Genomic DNA, 18,088 nt, shown 5'->3' on the forward strand with positions numbered 1-18,088 from the left:
CGGGAGTAGCTTGGTGTCTTGTCCCCAGGTCCCTGTGTGCCTACATGCACCTGGCACCTAAGGGTGATAGCTGAGAGTGCTCTGACCCGTGAAGTGGGGATGAGGTCAGGGCTCCGGAATGTCCCAGGTGCCTTAGCAGAGCCTGGTGAACCTGCCTTCCCACCAGCCCGGAACCCTCTGCCCACTGGCCTTTCCTGCTAGGGCCCCAGAGCAATGAGTGGGCCACAGACCGTCTTCAAGGGGCTGCTGGGCTGGGTATGCAGTTGGAGCAAGGCCTGGAGAGCTGGGTTTGGGACAGGGGACTGTGGGCTTCCTGGCCTGTGCCCCAGAGAAGCACACCTTCCTCCGAAGGTGAGTTTGGATATCTGGGGTGGGGCTGGGGAGGTGCAGCGATTTTTTTTTTCCTATATTTACTAGGGATTGAACCCAGGAACTCTGAACTGAGCTACGTCCTCAGATCTTAATTTATTTTTTATGTATTTAGTACAGGTCTACAGGGTCTCACTACACAGATCGGACTCGTAGTGATTCTCTTGTTTTCAGCCTCCGAAGCGCTGTGATTACAGGCTCATGCCACCACGCCCAGTCTCAGCTGCCATCTCAGTGCACCCAGGGGGCAGGGCTGGCACAGCAGGCCAGGGATTGAACCCCATCTACTGTGCTCTTCCTAAGCAGGCTCTTTAGTCCACTGAGCTATCTGACCAGCCCTCATATTTTATTTTCGAGACAGTCTTGCTAAGCCACTAAAATGCTCAGACTGAGCTTGAACTTGTAGTCTTCCTGCTTCAGCCTCCCAGCACCATGGCCAGATCTGGGTTTTTTAATCATAGGACAGAATGGAGGGGGATGTGGCTCAGTGGCAGATCACTTGCCTAGTATGTGCAAGGTCCTAGGTTCAATCTCTCAGAATTCCCGTGGGGCGGGGGAATGGTAGTATAATTATGTGATGACCCAGCACAGGACTAAAACTGGGGATGGAAGAATTCTGTGGCCAGGAGGACAGGTTTGGGGACGGGTCAGCATAGTAGCTGCCTCAGCTCTGGGACTGATGGGTCACACCGTGTGACTAGCCTTCTCTGCTGCCCCTGTGTCCTGAGGCACCCCCTTGCAGGTGGGAAGGACAGCAAGGGGTGGGCGGTGAACCAAGCTGTTGTGAGTACTGAGCAGAACTGGGGGAGCCAACAGGAGACAGAGTGGCTCGGTCTGCAGGGGCGAGTTTGGCCACTGTTGTGGTTGAGATCTGAGAGTGGAGCTCTGTGTGCCACGTCCAAAAGTGTGTACAAATCCATGTCCCTGTGGGTGGCCAGACACAGCTGTATGCACCCGTTTGTTTGTTTCCCCAGTACTGTAGATTAAATGGAGGTCTTTGCTTTATCTACATCCCCAGCTCTTCCTCTACGTCTCCTTCCCCCTCCCCCACCTCCTCCTTCTTATGAGATAGGGTCTGTGCAGTCCAGGCTGGCCTTGAACTCACTATGTAGCCCTGTGGGGGCTTGAACTTGCAGCTATAGTGTCTCAGCCTCCAAAGTTCTGGGGTGAAGGCGTGTGCCCCGAAGGTGGTTGCATCTAGGTGGGTGTGTTGGACGGAGGGTCAGGGCTCTGTTGCCTGCGCTGTGTGTCTGCCTCCCCTGGTGCCCACTGACGGCGTGCATGCCAAGGAGGACGCACGTCCTGTCTACTCCCCCACCGCGCGGGCGCGCACCTCGTGAAAGCGGAAGCCAGAGTAGGGGCGAGGGGCGGAGCGGGGCGGGGCGTTGGAGACCAACGTTCGCGCCCACACTGCAGAGCGACAAGCTGAGGCCTGGAGGGAGGCGGGTCCTCAGCACCGCCTCCAGAGCCCTAGTGCACTGCGACGCCCAACGCGGGCGAATGAGGGCCCGGTCTGTCACGTGGGCGTGACAGCTGCAGAGGGGTGGTCCGGGGCAATGTGGTCGAGAGGCAGCCTGGGCTTGGAGCCTCAGCGCTGAGGACCCCAGCCCCGCCTGCCGGACCCCGGACCCCACCCCAGGCTGCCCAGCCAGCCACACCATGTTCTCCAGGAAAAAACGCGAGCTCATGAAAACCCCTTCCATCTCCAAAAAGAACCGCGCGGGAAGCCCCAGCCCGCAGCCGTCGTCGGGGGTGAGTGGGGCACAGAGCGCAGGGTGCAGAGCGGGCGGGAGCTGGGGCCACAACGAGGACTGCGAGGGGCAGCACCTTGCTACCATGCTGGGTCGGCGACCGGGGTCCCGCACCAGCTACAGCCCCCAGCGGGCTGGACAACGGGGACAGCAGAGGGGAGCCTGGCACCTGGGAGTCTGGCTAACGGTACGGGGTGGTGTGTGGCGCCTGATCTGATACTGCTGGAACCCAGAGTGGGTAGGGAAGGGAGGGGTCGAGGTGGGGCTATGGGGGACTGCACAATGGGCAGCAAGGGCTCAGGTCTTTTGGGGGTCCCAGGAGCTGTTGGGAGTTCAGGGGCTTGGCACTGGGTTAAAGGCTTACGCGGGATCATTTAATGGAGCCATCGGTAACAGGGATCTGAGGCTGTTTCCGGGACCTGGGTGTGTCTAAGAATCTTAGGGGTGTCTACGAAGTTTGGGGTACCTGTTAAGTTTGGGATGCATGTAGGGAGGACCCGGAGGTGGCTACAGGATTTAGGGGTTCCCTCAATGCCGAGGGTACAAGGAACCTCAGAGTTGCATTTCCTGGGAAGTGAGCCCATCTGTGGGACTGGGTGGGGGGCGGCTGCAGGGGGGATAGGCCCCTCTCTGGCTGCTCCAGCCCCACCAGGAAGCCAGCACCCCTCCCCCTCGCCCTCCACAGGCCCCGCCCCACTGCGGTTTGGGCAGGGACCGTTGTTTGTGAAAGCACCAGGGAAGAGGATGTTGGGTAACAGGTGGGGGGGCACAGCCCCAAATCTCAGCCCCCTGACGCCGGCCTTTGATGTACGGAGTGGGGCTGAAGACCCTCTGGGGCCCCTCTGCCTGTCTGAGGAAACTGAGCCAGTGTGCAGGATGTGACATCCACTTTACTGACCCCCTCCGCCCTCCCAGGAGCTTCCCAAGAAAGATGGGGCCGATATTGTGTTCCCTGGACCTGGTCTCGATCCTGCAGTCTCATCCTCTGGTGTCAAGACCACAGCCACCCTAAAGCGGCCCACCAGCCTCAGCCGCCACGCCAGCGCTGCTGGCTTCCCACTCTCTGGCTCAGGCTCCTGGACACTAGGCCGCGGCTACCGAAGCCCCCTGACAGCCGCCAGCCCTGCAGAGCTGCCCAATGAGGGGCCTGGTGCTGAGGCCTCGGATGACATCTCAAACGTGCTGGCTGATGTGGCCCGCTTTGCAGAGGGTCTGGAAAAACTCAAGGAGTGTGTATTGCATGATGGTGAGTGGCCTGGGTGGGTGAAAGGCAAGGCCAGACACACAAAGTACTAAGAACAGACTTGGATTGCAGAGAGAGCTGTGTGGACCAGGACATTATGGCTAAGGTTCTGAGGGTTGTATAAGAGTTTGGTGGCAAGTAGAGGCAAGGGTGTTGGAGCAGAGGGAATGTCCCATGCACAGAATGAAAAATATGGAAATACAAAATGGATTCAATGGTGTGTGTTGTGTGAGGTTGAAGAGAAGAGAAAGCCAAGCTGAAGAACTCTGGGTCTTCTTTATGGGAAGTAGGGAACCTTACAAAATGTTAAGAGATGAGGACAGTGGAGTCCTTCTTCGCTTGGAGTCATGTGGACTAGAGGTGGCCTGAGGTCTGTGGTGGAGCACCCAGGAGTGTCAGTGCCAGGCAGGAGTGCTGGGAGTGAGTGGCCTGTGAGATAGATAGTTCCGTTTTCTCTTCCACGAGGCTACGACAGCCCAGCTTCCTGCCAAGTTATTTTCATCTGCTTCCTGTTTGTCCCTGGCAGCCAGGCGGGTACCTCAAACTGGGGCAGGCACAGCACCTTATGTGGCATCTTTGGGCCCCACCAGCTGATACCGGAAACAAGAGCGCCACGCACCTTGCTGGTTGCCCTCAGCGGCCCATTCCACAGATAGGGAAACCGAGGCCCAGCAGGCTGAACCCCAGCCTTCAGGGTGCTGAGGGCGGGTTTCTGTGGCTCTGTTGGGGAGGGAGAGATCCCTGGTTATCTGGTCCCAGGGTGGAGGCCTGTTTCCTGGGGAAACGCTAATCACCATTCCTTTCCGATCCTGGGTTTCCTTGGAGGCCTGGCCTGGGCGGGGTGAGCAGGGGTGTCCTGTAGGCGGGCAATTTGGAGGAATCTAGGGGTCTCTGCGTCTCAGGAAGGGGCACGGGATGTGGGTTAGAGTCCCCATCTGCTTCCGTGCTACTGCCCTGTCTGGGCCTTCCAGATTGTGTGAGACTCAGGGTTTGGTGGTGCACACCTGTCATTCCAGCGGTCTGGGAGGCTGAGGCAGGAGGACTGAAACTTGCAGCCTTGCCGGAGGATCTGAGCAACTTAACAAGACCATGTCTCAAAAAAGGAGTCGGGTATAGCTCAGTGGAGGAACGCCTCTAAGTTCCATCCCCAGTACCACACAAGAAAAAGAAAGTGGGCGAGAACCAGGCGTGGTGGTGCACACCTGGGGCCAAGACAGGAAGCTCAGACAGGAGAGATCATCATGAGTTCCAGGCTGGCCTGAACTACATATCAAGACCCCATCTGCAAAAGCCAAACGAAGAAATGGGGCTGGGAGCACAGGCCCTGCAGTTGGTGGACGGGTCACTGGGAGGCTAAGGATGCTGTGGCTGCTGTGGGTCTCACACTGCAGCTGGCTGCGGTCCACAAAGCCTTGTCCCTTAGCCCAGTCTTCCCATGTTTTGGGCTTCAACTCCAAGCCCCTATTTGAGCCCCTGTTTCCCTATCCATTTTAATCCACCTGTCCCGGAATAGCACAGTTTTTTTGTTTTGTTTTGTTTTTTTCAGAACCGGGGCTGGAACTCAGGCCCTTACGCTTGCCAGGCAAGCGCTTATTCTACTGAGCCATCTCCCCGGCCCCTAAGCGCAGCTTTAATCAGGATTCTCTCCAACCAATAGCAGGAGAGCTACATCCCTGGCCCTATTTTGTGGCTTCTTGAAACAGTCTGGCTGTGTAGCCTGGGTCGGCCTTGAATTGGCAGCGGTCTTCCGCCTCAGCCTCCCAAGTTCTAGGATGGCAGGAACCATGTGTGCTACCGTGCCCAGCTAGATAGCTCATTTGTTTAAAAAAATCTTCCAACTTAAGAGGACTTTTTTGCTCCATACCTGCTGTGGCTTCAGGGAGCTGAAGCACGGAGGCCCCCATACCCCCGGCCAGCAGAGATGGGAGAGCTGCATGCAGTTAAATTTTATTTATTTTTTTGTTTATTTATTTATTTGGTGTAGGGTCTCGTTATGTGGCTTGGATTTGTAGTGATCCTCATGTCTCAGCCTCCCAGGGCTGGGATTACAGGTGTGTACCACCTCACCCTGTTTTAGGGTCGGGCACAGCATGGCATGCGGTGACAGAGATCAAACCAGGGTCCTTGCGCTTGCCAGGCAGGCGCCTAGACCTCCGAGCTGTCTCCCCTGCCTGCTGTGCACAGTTAATGATTTCTCCTTTCTTCCTTGGTAACATGGAGGCATGGAGAGTGCCTGGCTTCTAAGTTTGCTTGCTGTCAAGAGGGGACCCAGAGGGGTTGCTCAGGGCCCAGGCGGGCAGGACAGGGAGAAGGCGGGTGAGGCCTGGAGCTGTCCTGGAGGGGCCAGGGAAGGGCTGGGTGGGCTGACCGGGAAAGATGGCCCAATCAGGATTTGTTCCCTGAGAGGCTGGGAAGTATTTTGAGGAGAAATGACTGTTTAAAGTGCGGTACAAGCTGAGCGTGGTGATGCATACCTGTTATGCCAGCACTCGGGAAGCTGAGGCAGGAGGATCAGTGCGAGCTTGAGACCAGCCTGGGCTACAAAGTAAACTCAGTGCCAGCCTGAGCTGCACAGTGAGACCTTGTCTCAAAAAGACTAAATAAATAAATCTGAGGTGGGGCCTTTGTGGACCTCCCCGGGACCCCAGAGAGAGTGTCCCCCTCTTTGTGGTCTTCTTGTCTTTTGGAGATAGTTTCATTATGCAGTCAGTCCAGGCTGGGCCCGAACTCTCAACGATCCTCCTGCCTCAGCCTCCTGCATGCTAGGATTACAGGGGTATTCCATCACATCCGACCGCCTCACTTTAACAGTTGCTCTCACCTACCTGTGCCTCAGTTTCCCCCTTTGGGACAGCAGCTTTGAGTAGACAGGGATACATTTCCTGGGACAGGACACCTCTTTCCCTGCTCACATCCACTCTGCCCAGCAGACCTCCAAGAGGCCCGCCGGCCGCTGGCCCATGAGTGCCTGGGTGAGGCCCTACGTGTGCTCCACCAGGTCATCTCCAAGTATCCGCTGCTGAACACCGTGGAGACGCTGACTGCTGCAGGAACACTTATCGCCAAGGTTAAAGGTTAGCAAAGAGCTAGGCCTGGAAGGGCTTCAAGGAGGAGGGGATATCTGAACTGGGTTTTGAAGAATGGGTAGGAGTTTGATGGGCACAATTAATGTTCCCCTACTGGGCAAAACCTTTGGTTAGTTACAATGATAGTGTAGGGGCTGGGAATATAGTTCAGTGGTGCAGTACCTGCCTGGCAACCATAAGATCCTGAGTTTGATTCCTGGTACTAAGGAAAAAAAGATAGTGTGGGCCAACCATGTGTTCTTGCCTCTGCTTGCCAGCTTTTCATTATGAAAGTAACAATGAGTCCGACAAGAGGGAGTTTGAGAAAGCCCTGGAAACCATCGCGGTGTCCTTCAGCAGCACGTGAGAGGGGCATCCTGAGCCAGGGGTGGGGAATGGGGGTGCCAAGGGTCCCCAGCCACTGACCCTCTGGCCCTGCAGTGTGTCTGAGTTCCTCATGGGTGAGGTAGACAGCAGTACACTCCTGGCGGTGCCACCTGGGGACCCCAGCCAGGTGAGCAGAGGAGGAGGGACAACCCTGTCACCTGGGAACCTCGGGGTGTATTGAGATGGGGAAGTCACATGAGTGTCCCCCTGCAAACAGACCATGGAGAACCTGTACCAGGGCAGCGAGGGTTCCTCAACCAGTGCAGAGGACTGCGAGGGTGAGTATCGATAGGCCGCAGGGTAGGGCAGGGAGGACGCCCCTCTAATGGGTCCCAGCTGAGCAGGCACCCTGCAGGCTGCCTGCCCCCGGAGGAGGTGGACATGCTGCTGCAGCGCTGCGAAGGCGGCGTGGATGTGGCTCTGCAGTATGCCAAGAACATGGCCAAATACATGAAGGATCTTCTTGGCTATCTGGAGAAGCGGACTGTGTTGGGTGAGCGCATGCGCAATGAAGTGAGCGGGTCTGGCAGGTGGAGCAGAAAACTTTGTCCCCTGCCTGACCATGCCCCCTTAACACCCCCAGAGCTGGAGTTCGCCAAGGGTCTGCTGAAACTCATCCACAGTTCCAGACAGAGTGTCGTACACGAGGTGGGCTCTGAGTGGGCACGGGGCAGGGACTTCCCCTCTATGACTGGGCACTATAATCCCAGAACTCTGGTAGGCTGAGGCAGGAGGATTGAAAGTTTTTGAGTCCTATCTGGACAATTTAGTGACTTAGCAAGATCCTGTTTTCAAAATAAATTAAAAAGGAGTAGAAATATAGCTCAGTAGCAGAAGGCTCCTGTGCTCCATGCCAAACACCACAAAAAGAAGAAAAAAATAAAAAGTCAAAATTCATCTTTGTGTGATGGGGTAGCCTATAATCCCAGCACTATGGGAGGCTGAGGCAGGAGGATCCTAATTTTGAGGCCATCCTGAGCAACTTAGTGACTTTGCAAGACTCTGTCCTAAAATAAAGGCTAGGGAAGTAGCACAGTGCAAAGACCCTGAGTTCAATCCCCAGTAACATTTCTTAAAATGTTGCAGAAATAGGGGCCGGGGAGTTAGCTCAGTAGAATAAATGCTTGCCTGGCAAGCGCAAGCTTGAGTTCAATCCCCGGTTCTGCCAAAAAAAAAAAAAAAATTGCAGAAATATTTTCTTCTAATATTGTAGAAATTGAGGGAGAGAGTTGACAGGGAGGTGGTGGCTGGGAGTACTGGGGCCACCACCGTCCCAATGTCTCCCTGACTAGCGACTGTCCTCCTGCAGCCCCACATGCCTCTACTGTCCATCTTCTCGCTGGCCCTGGAGCAGGACCTAGAATTTGGCCATGGCATGGTACAGGCGATGGGAACACTGCAGACGCAGACCTTCATGCAGGTGTGGTGCAGGGCATGGAGGGTGGCCAGTGGGTGCATCCCCAGGGTCCCCACTCATGTCCCATCTCACCCCAGCCCCTCACTCTGCGGCGGCTGGAGCACGAGAGGCGAAGGAAGGAGATCAAAGAGTCATGGCAACGCGCACAGCGGAAGCTGGTAGGAGGGTGGGGCAGGTGTGTCTGCGGGGCCGGCCCAGTGTCCTGTGCTGGCCTCTGGCACCTGGGATGCGCATGGGCCCTCACAAGCTCCAGTGCAGGACTCAGACCTGATCCTGATTCAAGGATTCCCAAGTCCAGGGTCCGGGGAGATGGCTCAGTAGAATAAGAGAGTTGAATGGCAGCAAGAACTCCATAGCAAGACTCTCAAAAAAAAAAAAAAAAGAAAGAAAAGAAAAAAAAGAAACACTAAAATGTTTTGTACTAACTTGTCCACCCTGTACTCAAACTTGTGTTCCACCTGCTTCTGCCTCCCAGGAGGGTGCTGGGATGCCATGGTGCATGCCACCAAGCACAGCTTTAAAAAAAAAAAAAAAAAAAAAAAGCCTTTTGTGTCACTTATCTCAAAAGGCCTTGCCCTCATTAGGGTTCTTTTTAAGGATTATTTCACAAATTGTATTAATTCTCTTTGGGGGGGGTGGGCATTAAACTCAAAGTGAGTACAAGCCACACCCAGCATAACCCATTCTTTTCTGAATGCTGAAGCTTTTGTGGTCTAGAGGGCTGTAGCCCTCCCCGCCTCCCCCTCCCTGCCCCCCAGTTTCTGGCCAAGCGCTTCCTGAGGCGCCCCAGGGCTGCCGACTTCCTCCTGCCTGGGCGGCCCCTGTTTCATCTCTTGGAAGGGAAGTGAAATCAGCTGAGAGGAGCGGTGCAGGCCTGCACCTTCAAGGGGGCTAGCTTCTGTTCAGAGCTCAGCCAAGCTGGGCCTCAGCCTCCCTGGCTGGGACATGAGCTCCCGTTTGGCTTGCCGGGGCGGGCTATGGGATTCCAGGGAGCACATGCTGGGTGCGAGAGGTTGGAGCTGGTCTCCCTCCCACACCTGCAGCAAGAAGCCGAGGCCAACCTGCGCAAGGCCAAGCAGGGCTACATGCAGCGCTGCGAGGACCATGACAAGGCCCGCCACCAAGTGCTCAAGGCCGAGGAAGAACAGGCAGCCACTTCGCCGGGGGTGAGCAGCGCAGCTTCTAAGACACTGGACAAGCGGCGGCGGCTGGAGGAAGAAGCCAAGAACAAGGTTGGGTCATGGTTTGAGACCCTGGGGTGCATTTCCCACCTCCAGGCTTTGGCCTGGACCTCAACTCCTTGTAAGAGTACCCTTCCCAGTATGTGTGGTGGTGCATACCCATTATTCCAGCATTCTAGGAGGCTGAGACAGGGAGATCTCAAACTCTAGCCCAGCCTGGACAACTTAGCAAGATCTTGTCTCAAAAAAAAGGGGGGCAGGGGAGATGATGTAACTTATGTAAAGACCCAAGATTCTGTCCCTAGGGCCAAAATAAATACATAATAAAAAATGCCCTTCCCACTCTCTGCCTGGCTCCTTCCAAGAATATTTATTTATTTATTTATGTTTGAGACAAGGTCTCCCTATGCAGTTCAGACTGCCCTTGAACTTACAACATAGCCCAGGCTGGCCTCAAACTCCTGGCGATCCTCCTGCCTCAGCCTCCCAAGCGCTGGGACGCCAGGGGTGCACCACCACTCCCAGCTCTCTGGAGATTTCCCTATCAGGCTGGGCTATACCCTGGCTGAGGCCTGAGCCCCTGGCTGAGTCTATACCTATCCCACCCACCCCAGGCGGAGGAAGCCATGGCCACTTACCGCACATGCGTGGCCGATGCCAAGACACAGAAACAGGAACTGGAGGACACGAAGGTGACCGCGCTGCGGCAAATTCAGGAGGTCATCCGCCAGAGCGACCAGACCATCAAGTCGGTGGGTGGCCCTGCTGTGCGCCCCTGGCGTGGGGTGAGGCGGCTGCGGCTGTGATCTAGCACCTAGGTCTAGCACCTGCTGCCTCTCCCCCGTTTCCATCTGCACCTGCAGGCCACCATCTCCTACTACCAGATGATGCACATGCAGACGGCGCCGCTGCCCGTGCACTTCCAAATGCTGTGCGAGAGCAGCAAGCTCTATGACCCCGGCCAGCAGTATGCGTCACATGTGCGGCAGCTTCAGCGTGGCGAGGAGCCCGACGTGCGCTATGACTTTGAGCCGCATGTGTCCACCAACTCCTGGTACCTCTGCGAAGCCCTTCCCTGAGCCCTGCTTCCCACCTGCTGCAGGCCAGCCCCCTTTGTGACCTTGCACTCTGCCTGGGTCCCCACCAGGTCCCCAGTCATCCGTGCCCGGAAGAGCAGCTTCAACGTTGGTGACACTTTAGGAACAGAGGCCACCAGCTGCAGCCCCTCAGAGGAAGGAGGGCCCAGTGAGGGGACATCTGCCAAGGACCACAGGGGTGAGCACTGGCAGAGGCCCCGGGTGGACTTATACCTATCCCACCCACCCCAGGCAGAGGAAGTATAAGATATAAGTATAAGATATACCCCCAGCTCTGCATAAGATATACCCCCTTTGTGCTTCCCCAGGTGGACGGGGACACCAGGTGCACAAGTCATGGCCAATCTCTGTCTCAGATGCGGATGGCAGCCTGGACCCCAGTGCAGGTTCAGGTGAGAAGGCCGCCCTGACCCTCCTCTTGTCAAGGGGAAAGTGACAGTGTGTAGCCTGCCTCAGGTCTGGTTCATACTGGGACTCTTGACAGCTCTGTTTCTTGGGCAGGGGACTTTAAGAAGTTCCAGCGGATGTCGTCCAGTGGCACTGTGTCATCCGTTGAGGAGCTGGTGGACCAAGAAGGTGGAGCAGGGACGGCAGAGTTTGAACAGGGTGAGGGTACGTGAGCCAGGTAGTGAAGGGACTGAGCTTTGGACACAGTCTCCATTTGGCTCTGTCCCCCTCTTGCCTCATTGACATGGACTGTTTGTCCTGTCCCCAGATGACATCAACAGCATGGCCCCCCAGCTGCCAGTGGCTGTGCCCAGTGGGCCTTTCCGCCATGTCGGGCTGTCCAAGGCTGCGCGCACACATCGGCTCCGGAAGCTCCGCACACCAGCCAAGTGCCGGGAGTGTAACAGTTACGTCTACTTCCAGGGGGCTGAGTGTGAGGAGGTGCGTAGGGTGCATGCCTATCATCCTAGCACTTGGGAGGCCGAGGCAGGAGGAGCGCTGCAAGTTTGAGGCCAGCCTGGGCTGTATAGTGAGATCCTATATCAAAAAAAAAAAAAAAAGGAAAGAAAGGGGCTGGAACGAGGGAAGAGTGAGCAGGATCCAGAAGTGTAAGAGAGGCTGTGTTTAGCAAGTATTGGGGGATTCTGAGGGCTCGAGAGGAGGTGGGAGGTGGATCTGGGCATCTGTGCAGGGCTGGGCCACCACGGGGCCAGGACTCACTCCGTGCCATCCCCAGTGCTGTCTGGCATGCCACAAGAAATGCCTGGAGACCCTGGCCATCCAGTGTGGCCACAAGAAGCTACAGGGCCGCCTTCAGCTCTTTGGACAAGACTTTGGGCGCGCGGCCGCGTGCACCCCAGATGGCATCCCGATCATCGTGAAGAAGTGCCTACGCGAAATCGAGGAGCGCGCACTGCGCACCAAGGTGCAGGGTGGAGCAGACCTGTGGGGGGGGGGCAGGGCCAGGGAGGGGAGGGCGGGCCCGGGCTCACTGCCTCCCCACAGGGCATCTACCGAGTGAACGGGGTAAAGACACGCGTGGAGAAACTGTGTCAGGCGTTTGAGGCAGGCATGGAGCTGGTAGAGCTGTCACAGGCCTCGCCCCACGATATTAGCAATGTCCTCAAACTCTACCTGCGCCAGGTGAGTGGGACTCAAGGAGTGGTTGCCGTGGTTGCCGGCCTGGGGGCGGGGCCAGAGGCTGGCAAGGACGTGGTCTTGGCCGCAACAGGTCGGACACTGAGCTGGGGTGTGGTGAAATGCCATAGCCAATGTAGCTTAGTGTAATTGGCCGTGGCTAGAGCTTTATTGGGGTGTGGCCGTGACCTCCCAAGGTCCGAGGCTGGAGGCATGGTCAGAGTCTAGAGTGGGTGGAGCCTAGTGGTTGGGACGTGGCCAGAGCTCAGCCTGAGCAGGGCCTTGGCAACCCCTAGCCCAGTCTCACTGCCAGATCCTGTTCATTGCTCTGCAGCTGCCGGAGCCACTCATCTCCTTCCGCCTCTACCACGAACTGGTGGGACTGGCCAAGGACAGCCTGAAGGCCGAGGCCGAGGCCAAGGCGGCATCCCGGGGAGCCCGGCAGGATGGGTCCCAGAGTGAGGCTGCAGCCCTAGCTATGGCTGGCCGCCTGCGGGAGCTGCTCCGGGACCTGCCGCAGGAGAACCGGGCCACACTGCAGTATCTGCTGCGGCACCTGCGCAGGTCAGGGCCGTGGGCAGGAGTCTGGGGTGGTGGGATCTCCTGGGGCCACTCACACACTCTGGTCCCGCCCCGCCCACAGGATCGTGGAGGTAGAACAGGACAACAAGATGACCCCAGGGAACCTAGGCATTGTGTTTGGGCCCACACTGCTGCGGCCGCGACCCACCGAAGCCACCATCTCCCTGTCCTCACTGGTAGACTACCCCCATCAGGCCCGGGTCATCGAGACCCTCATCATCCACTACAGTGTGGTCTTTGAGGATGAATCAGAGGAAGGACTCAAGTCACAGGTCAGTCTGAGCCAGGACTGTGCATGGAAAAGGATGGACAAGGTCCTACGAGCACTTTGCTTTGGGCAGGACAGTTGGGAAGGTTGCTAGAAGGTGTCTTTATAGCAGAGAACTGGATGAAATAGCCCCGGGTGTACAGAGGCCCTATGGGCCAGCACTGTGCTTGGGAGGGCATATCAGAGCCTGCACAATCTGCACAGGTCCATGTTTGGGTCTTTTTTTTTCTCCTTTTTTTAGACAAGGTATCGCCCAGGTTGGCTTCAAACTCATAGGGATCCCCCTGCCTCAGCCTCTCGAGTACTGGGATTAGTTATAGGCTTGTACTATCACACCCAGCAGTTGGACCCATTTACCTGGCTACTTGGCTTGGATTTCATGCCTCTGAAATTTGTGTCTAGAATTTGTTTTCAGAGCTGGGCATGGTTGTGCACACCTGTAATCCCAGCACTTTGGAAGGCTGAGGCAGGAGGATCACAAGTTTGGAGCCAGCCTGGGCAACTTAGTGACTTAGTGAGACCCTATCTCTACTTTTGAAAAAAAAAAACAAAAAAACACTAAAATGGTATGCAAATTGTAGCCCAGCTCATTTGTGGTACAGCAGTTGTAAATGCATATTATAGACACCAGCAATGGAGTACAAGTAAGATTTCCATGTTAAAATTTAGAGAATGAATTACTGATAAACTATTCAGGAGCATAAATTTCTTTTAATTAAATAAATTTGATAACTTTAAAAAATATTTAAAATACTGGCCAGGTATGGTGGCCCATGCCTGTGATCCCAACACTTAGGAGGCCGAGGCAGGAGGATAACCCTGAGTTTGAGGCCAGCCTGGGCTACAAAATGAGACTCTGTTTCAAAATTTTAAGCATTATGTATGCATAGGAGCTCAGTGGCAGAGTGCCTGTTCCTAACTGTCACTGCAGTCACACACAGACACACACACATGGACTCTCAGGTGCCGGGGCTATTTGCCACAGCCTCAGCAGCAGCCAGAGTTAATCCTTTACAGATTTTATTGTAATTTTTTTAATACCTCCCCAATCCCCTTCCCTAGGAAGAGTCAAGCAGCCAGCGCACAGAGGTGGTGGTGCCAGTTCCCTATCTGGAGGCAAGGGAGGGAGCCACCTATGTCCTGCAGGAGGAGGATGGGGGCCGAGGTGAGGAATGGACGAGATGGGGCCTGGAACACTGTGCCACAGGTGCAGAAGGTGACGTGTGGTGTCTGAGAGGTAGAACAGCCACCAGACATGGTAGCACACTCCCGCTGTCCCAGCAGTCTGGGTGGCTGAAGCAGGAGGATCCAAAGTTTTGAGCTCAACCTAGACAACTCATCAACTTAGTGAGACCCTGTCACCAAATAAAAAATACTGTAGGGCCGGGGAGATAGCTCAGTGGAGTAAGTGCTTGCCTGGAAAGCGCAAAGTCCTGAGTTCAATCCCTAGTACCGCAAAAAAAAAAAAAAAATACTGTAAAGATTAGGGGGTGTGGCTCAGTATAAAAGCTTTGGATTCAGTCCACAGTACCAGAGAGAGAGAGAGAGAGAGAGACAGACAGACAGACAGACAGACAGACAGACCGACCGACCGACAGACCTGAAGCAGGCGTTAGGGAAGGACCCAGCAATTGAACTCAGGCTGGGACAGCCTCAGTTTTTGGTAGCCAGGGGACACCTGCCTCATCTCATTCTCTGTCTGGTTTTTCCAGAATACCGAGTGACTTCCAATGATTCTGACTCCGAGCTGGAGGAGACCTCAGACTCCCTGTCCCTGTCAGACGCTAGTGCCCTGCACCGCCTCAGCTTCATGGAGAAGCAGGAGGGGGAGGCCAGCCTCGAGGAAGGTCCCCAAAGCCGCAGTGGCAGTGAGGAGCAGCTGGGGGATGAAGATGAGGAGGGCCCAGCCCAGAAGCTGTCCACATACAACACGAACCAGTCCAACAACACAGCGCCAGCCTGGCTGCTGCCCATGAGACTCCGAGCTGGGTGCGTCGCAGAGGGCAGCTGTGGGGACAGGCGGCCGGAGTTCGTGTGAGCTGGGTGGCAGCATCACACCGCTGTTCTTCGGTCACTCCGGAGGGTCTGGGCTGCTCCGGGTCACTTCCGTGATGCATGCAGAGCTGCAAGGCCACCAGCCACCTCTCCTGGGACAGCAGGCCCTGGGGTCCACCCTGTGTCTGCGAGTTGGGCAGGCCAGGCTCAGCCTAGCTGGGGGTCTCTGCCTTCAGGGACATCACTGTCTGCCTTGTCAGAGCCCCCAAGTCACGAGGACTGAGCAGCTTGGTCCCTGGCAAGTGCCTGTCCCGTGGTCCCAGCGGGGATGCAGGCCCTTCCTGGACCTTGCGCTACCGCCATCTGAGTCTGTGTGGGCTGCAGGGAGGCTGCTGCTGGCCTGGGCTGTCCACTGGAGCTCTGGCTTCAGGAAGCTGTCACCTTTCTGGACAGCTGGACTTGGACAGCTGCGCTTCGGTACACAGCGCAGTCCCTCACAAGTCACAGTGTTCTTGCAAATTCAAGCTTCTGTCTGTTTTGCTTATAATAAACCTTTTCATCTAGTGGGGTTGGTTTGCTTATTTTTGTAGCACTGGGGATCGGACACAGGGCCTTTGCGCTGAGCTACATTCCCAGCACTTTTTAAAATATGTTTTTAACCCTGCACTTATGGGGCTGGGGAGATGGCTCAATGGAATAAGCGCTTTACTGGCAAGTGCAAGGGCCTGAGTTCAGTCCCAACATCTATGTTTTTAATTTTGTTTGGTTTTGGTTTTTTAGACACAGAGTCTTGGCACATGTAGTCCAGGCCAGCCTTGAAGTCAATCCATAGCCCAGGCTGCCCTAGAACTCACAGTAATCCTCCTGCCTCTGTCTCCCCAGTGCTGGGATCACAGGCATACACCACCACACCTGGCGGCTAATTTTTATTTTGAGAAAGGTTCTCCCTAGGCTAAGATGCCTGGGCTGGGCTCACATTTGCAGTCCTGACTGGCCTCCCAGAGAGGGGGGATCAGCGTATCCTGCCCCCAGCCAACCTGGTGTCTTCTGTGAGTTCAACGGTCTCAGAGACCACCAGCTAGGGTGGGGGACACAGGCTGGGGAGACAAAGGCCCTGCCGCGCTGTCCCTGGCCTCCTCGTGACTGCTCACATGACAGACACCTTGTCCAACTGCAAGGCCCCCACGCCAGCCCTATGTGGCTCCAAAGAGCTGGGTTGCCACCGCATCCCCCCCCCCCCCCCCGCTTGCGGAAGCACAGCTGCAACTGTAAGCTATCCGTCATCCTGTAGGGGGCGCTAGCAGCAGACTCGCGCCTTGGGCCCGCTAAACTCAGGCTACGACCTGCCGGGCTCAAGCGCCTCGGGAAGAAAACAGCTGGCAGTTATTGAAACATTATATTAAATGCTCAGGACGGAACCCAGGGCTCGCTCACCATTGAGCCACATCCCAGCCCTTTTTAAATTTTGAGACAGGGGCTGGGGAAATTGTTCAGGCTGACCTTGAACTTGGAATTCTTCCACCTCAGGCTCCCGGATTGCTGGGATGAGAAGTGTGGGCAAGCTTTTCATCTGCAGCGCGCAAGCAGAAGCTGCTCTGGTAACGGCAGGGTACACGAAGGACTCTTCTCTTCCTGTTGGAGAGCAGTGCCACAAAGCGGCAGGGAAACCCCAGGCAAGGCACAGACCAGAAGCCTCTGACACGCGGGGCCTCACTGAGATGCCTCGGAGGAGGGCACCCAGGTCAGGACGCTGGCACTCAGAGCTGGGTTCACAACCAGAGAAGCCTTGATCTAGAGCCAGCCCCAGTTTTGAACGTTGCCTGTGGTTGTCATTTCTGTCACAAGGCAGAAGTGACGGGATTGTGTGGTCTGTGAACTTAAAAATATTTGCTGTCTTGACTTTTTTTTACAAGAAAAAAGACAAAACAAAGCTTGTTTACCAGGTGTGGTGGCGCACTGCTGTATCCTCAGCACTCAGGAGGCTGAGGCAGGAGGATCACTGTGAGCTTGAGGCCACCCTGGGCTACATAGTGAGTCCAAGATCTTTCAGAACACTAGGAAGGCCCTCTCTCAAAAATAACAAAACTTACTGACCTTCAACCACTTTATTTTTGTGGTACTCTACACTGACCTACACCCTGGCCCTCTTCAAAAAAAAATTTTTTTTTTCTCCTGTGACAGGGCCTGGCTCTGTGGCTCAGGCTGGCCTAGAACTCACAGTGATCCTCCTCTTGCCTCTCCTTCCTAAATTCTGGGATCGCAGGCCTGCGCCACTACACCTGGCTTTTCTTTTGAGACAGAGTTTCGATGAATTTCCCAGTACGCTGAGCACACTAATCTACCTTTAACAAAGGTCCAGAAGATCAGCAAAGCCAGTTACTTCCCAGCGTGAGTCAGGGAGGAAGTATCATGGAACAGCCCTTCCCCACTGGGATAGGCCAGCAGGAAGGGTGGCTGGCCGTGTTGCTCTTTCTTTTCTTTTGAAGAGGGTGCACAGGGAGTAGCCCAGTGTCACCTATGCTGTCAGTCAGCAGAGGACACTGAGTGACACCCGTCCCTCTGAATGATATCTGCACAGGAGCAGGAAGCCAGCGCCACTTCACATGTACTCACCAATTCCTGTGACTTACTGCAGAGAGTGGGCTTGACCCAGCTGGACCTGGTGCCCAGGAAGTGGTGGTCAGGGCGCTTCCTAAATGCCAGGCCCCCTCTGCTGCCACCCCAGGGACCCTGAAGCTGGTGTCATAGTCCTGCTCACCACTCCTGAGCCATCCTGGGGAGCGGGAGCAAGCAGGGTTTAGGGGCAAAATAGAAAGCCACAGGCGGAGAGATGACACAGTAGATTTCCTCGGCTCTGAAGACCTGGAAGCTAACCACTGGCACCTACTGCCCAAGCTCGGAAACATATAAAAGGCCAAAGGGATCTTCCTGAGTCTTGCCAGAGTTGATTCTAAATCCAGGTGCAGAATACTCAAGAAAAACTTAGAGGGCTGGTGAGATGGCTCAGTGGTCTAAAGCACCTACTTAAAACAAGCTAAGCAAAGCACAGGGACCACAGTTCAATCCCCCAGCACCACATGCCAGCCAGCCCCGCCCCCTGGTGGGCTGAGCTGGCCACACACACACAAAATAAATAAATAAATAAATAA

General features: G+C 55.6%; 1 protein-coding gene across 10 annotated transcripts; it reads left to right on the plus strand.

The window, feature by feature from the left end:
* Nucleotides 1-148: 148 nt before the first annotated feature.
* Nucleotides 149-15,519, plus strand: Arhgap45 (Rho GTPase activating protein 45). 10 transcript variants are annotated; one of them, XM_023716984.1, is made up of 24 exons: nt 280-351; nt 1,786-2,121; nt 3,036-3,366; nt 6,291-6,437; nt 6,707-6,791; nt 6,870-6,942; nt 7,033-7,093; nt 7,171-7,308; nt 7,399-7,463; nt 8,125-8,235; nt 8,310-8,390; nt 9,276-9,464; nt 10,028-10,165; nt 10,277-10,467; nt 10,561-10,688; nt 10,819-10,902; nt 11,012-11,122; nt 11,226-11,398; nt 11,694-11,882; nt 11,963-12,100; nt 12,429-12,658; nt 12,738-12,948; nt 14,007-14,109; nt 14,657-15,519. In XM_023716984.1, the coding sequence occupies exons 2-24, from the start codon at nt 2,029-2,031 to the stop codon at nt 14,980-14,982; spliced, it is 3,396 nt and encodes a 1,131-aa protein (XP_023572752.1). In that variant the 5' UTR covers nt 280-351; nt 1,786-2,028; the 3' UTR covers nt 14,983-15,519. The 10 variants fall into 10 exon arrangements, with proteins under 10 accessions (XP_023572747.1, XP_023572749.1, XP_023572748.1 ...); XM_023716988.1 differs by having other exon boundaries at nt 6,294-6,437; nt 11,012-11,116; XM_023716985.1 differs by having other exon boundaries at nt 281-351; nt 6,294-6,437.
* Nucleotides 15,520-18,088: the final 2,569 nt, after the last annotated feature.

This window comes from Octodon degus, unplaced genomic scaffold (assembly GCF_000260255.1).
Source record: "Octodon degus isolate 3935 unplaced genomic scaffold, OctDeg1.0 scaffold00050, whole genome shotgun sequence".
NCBI lineage: Eukaryota > Metazoa > Chordata > Mammalia > Rodentia > Octodontidae > Octodon > Octodon degus.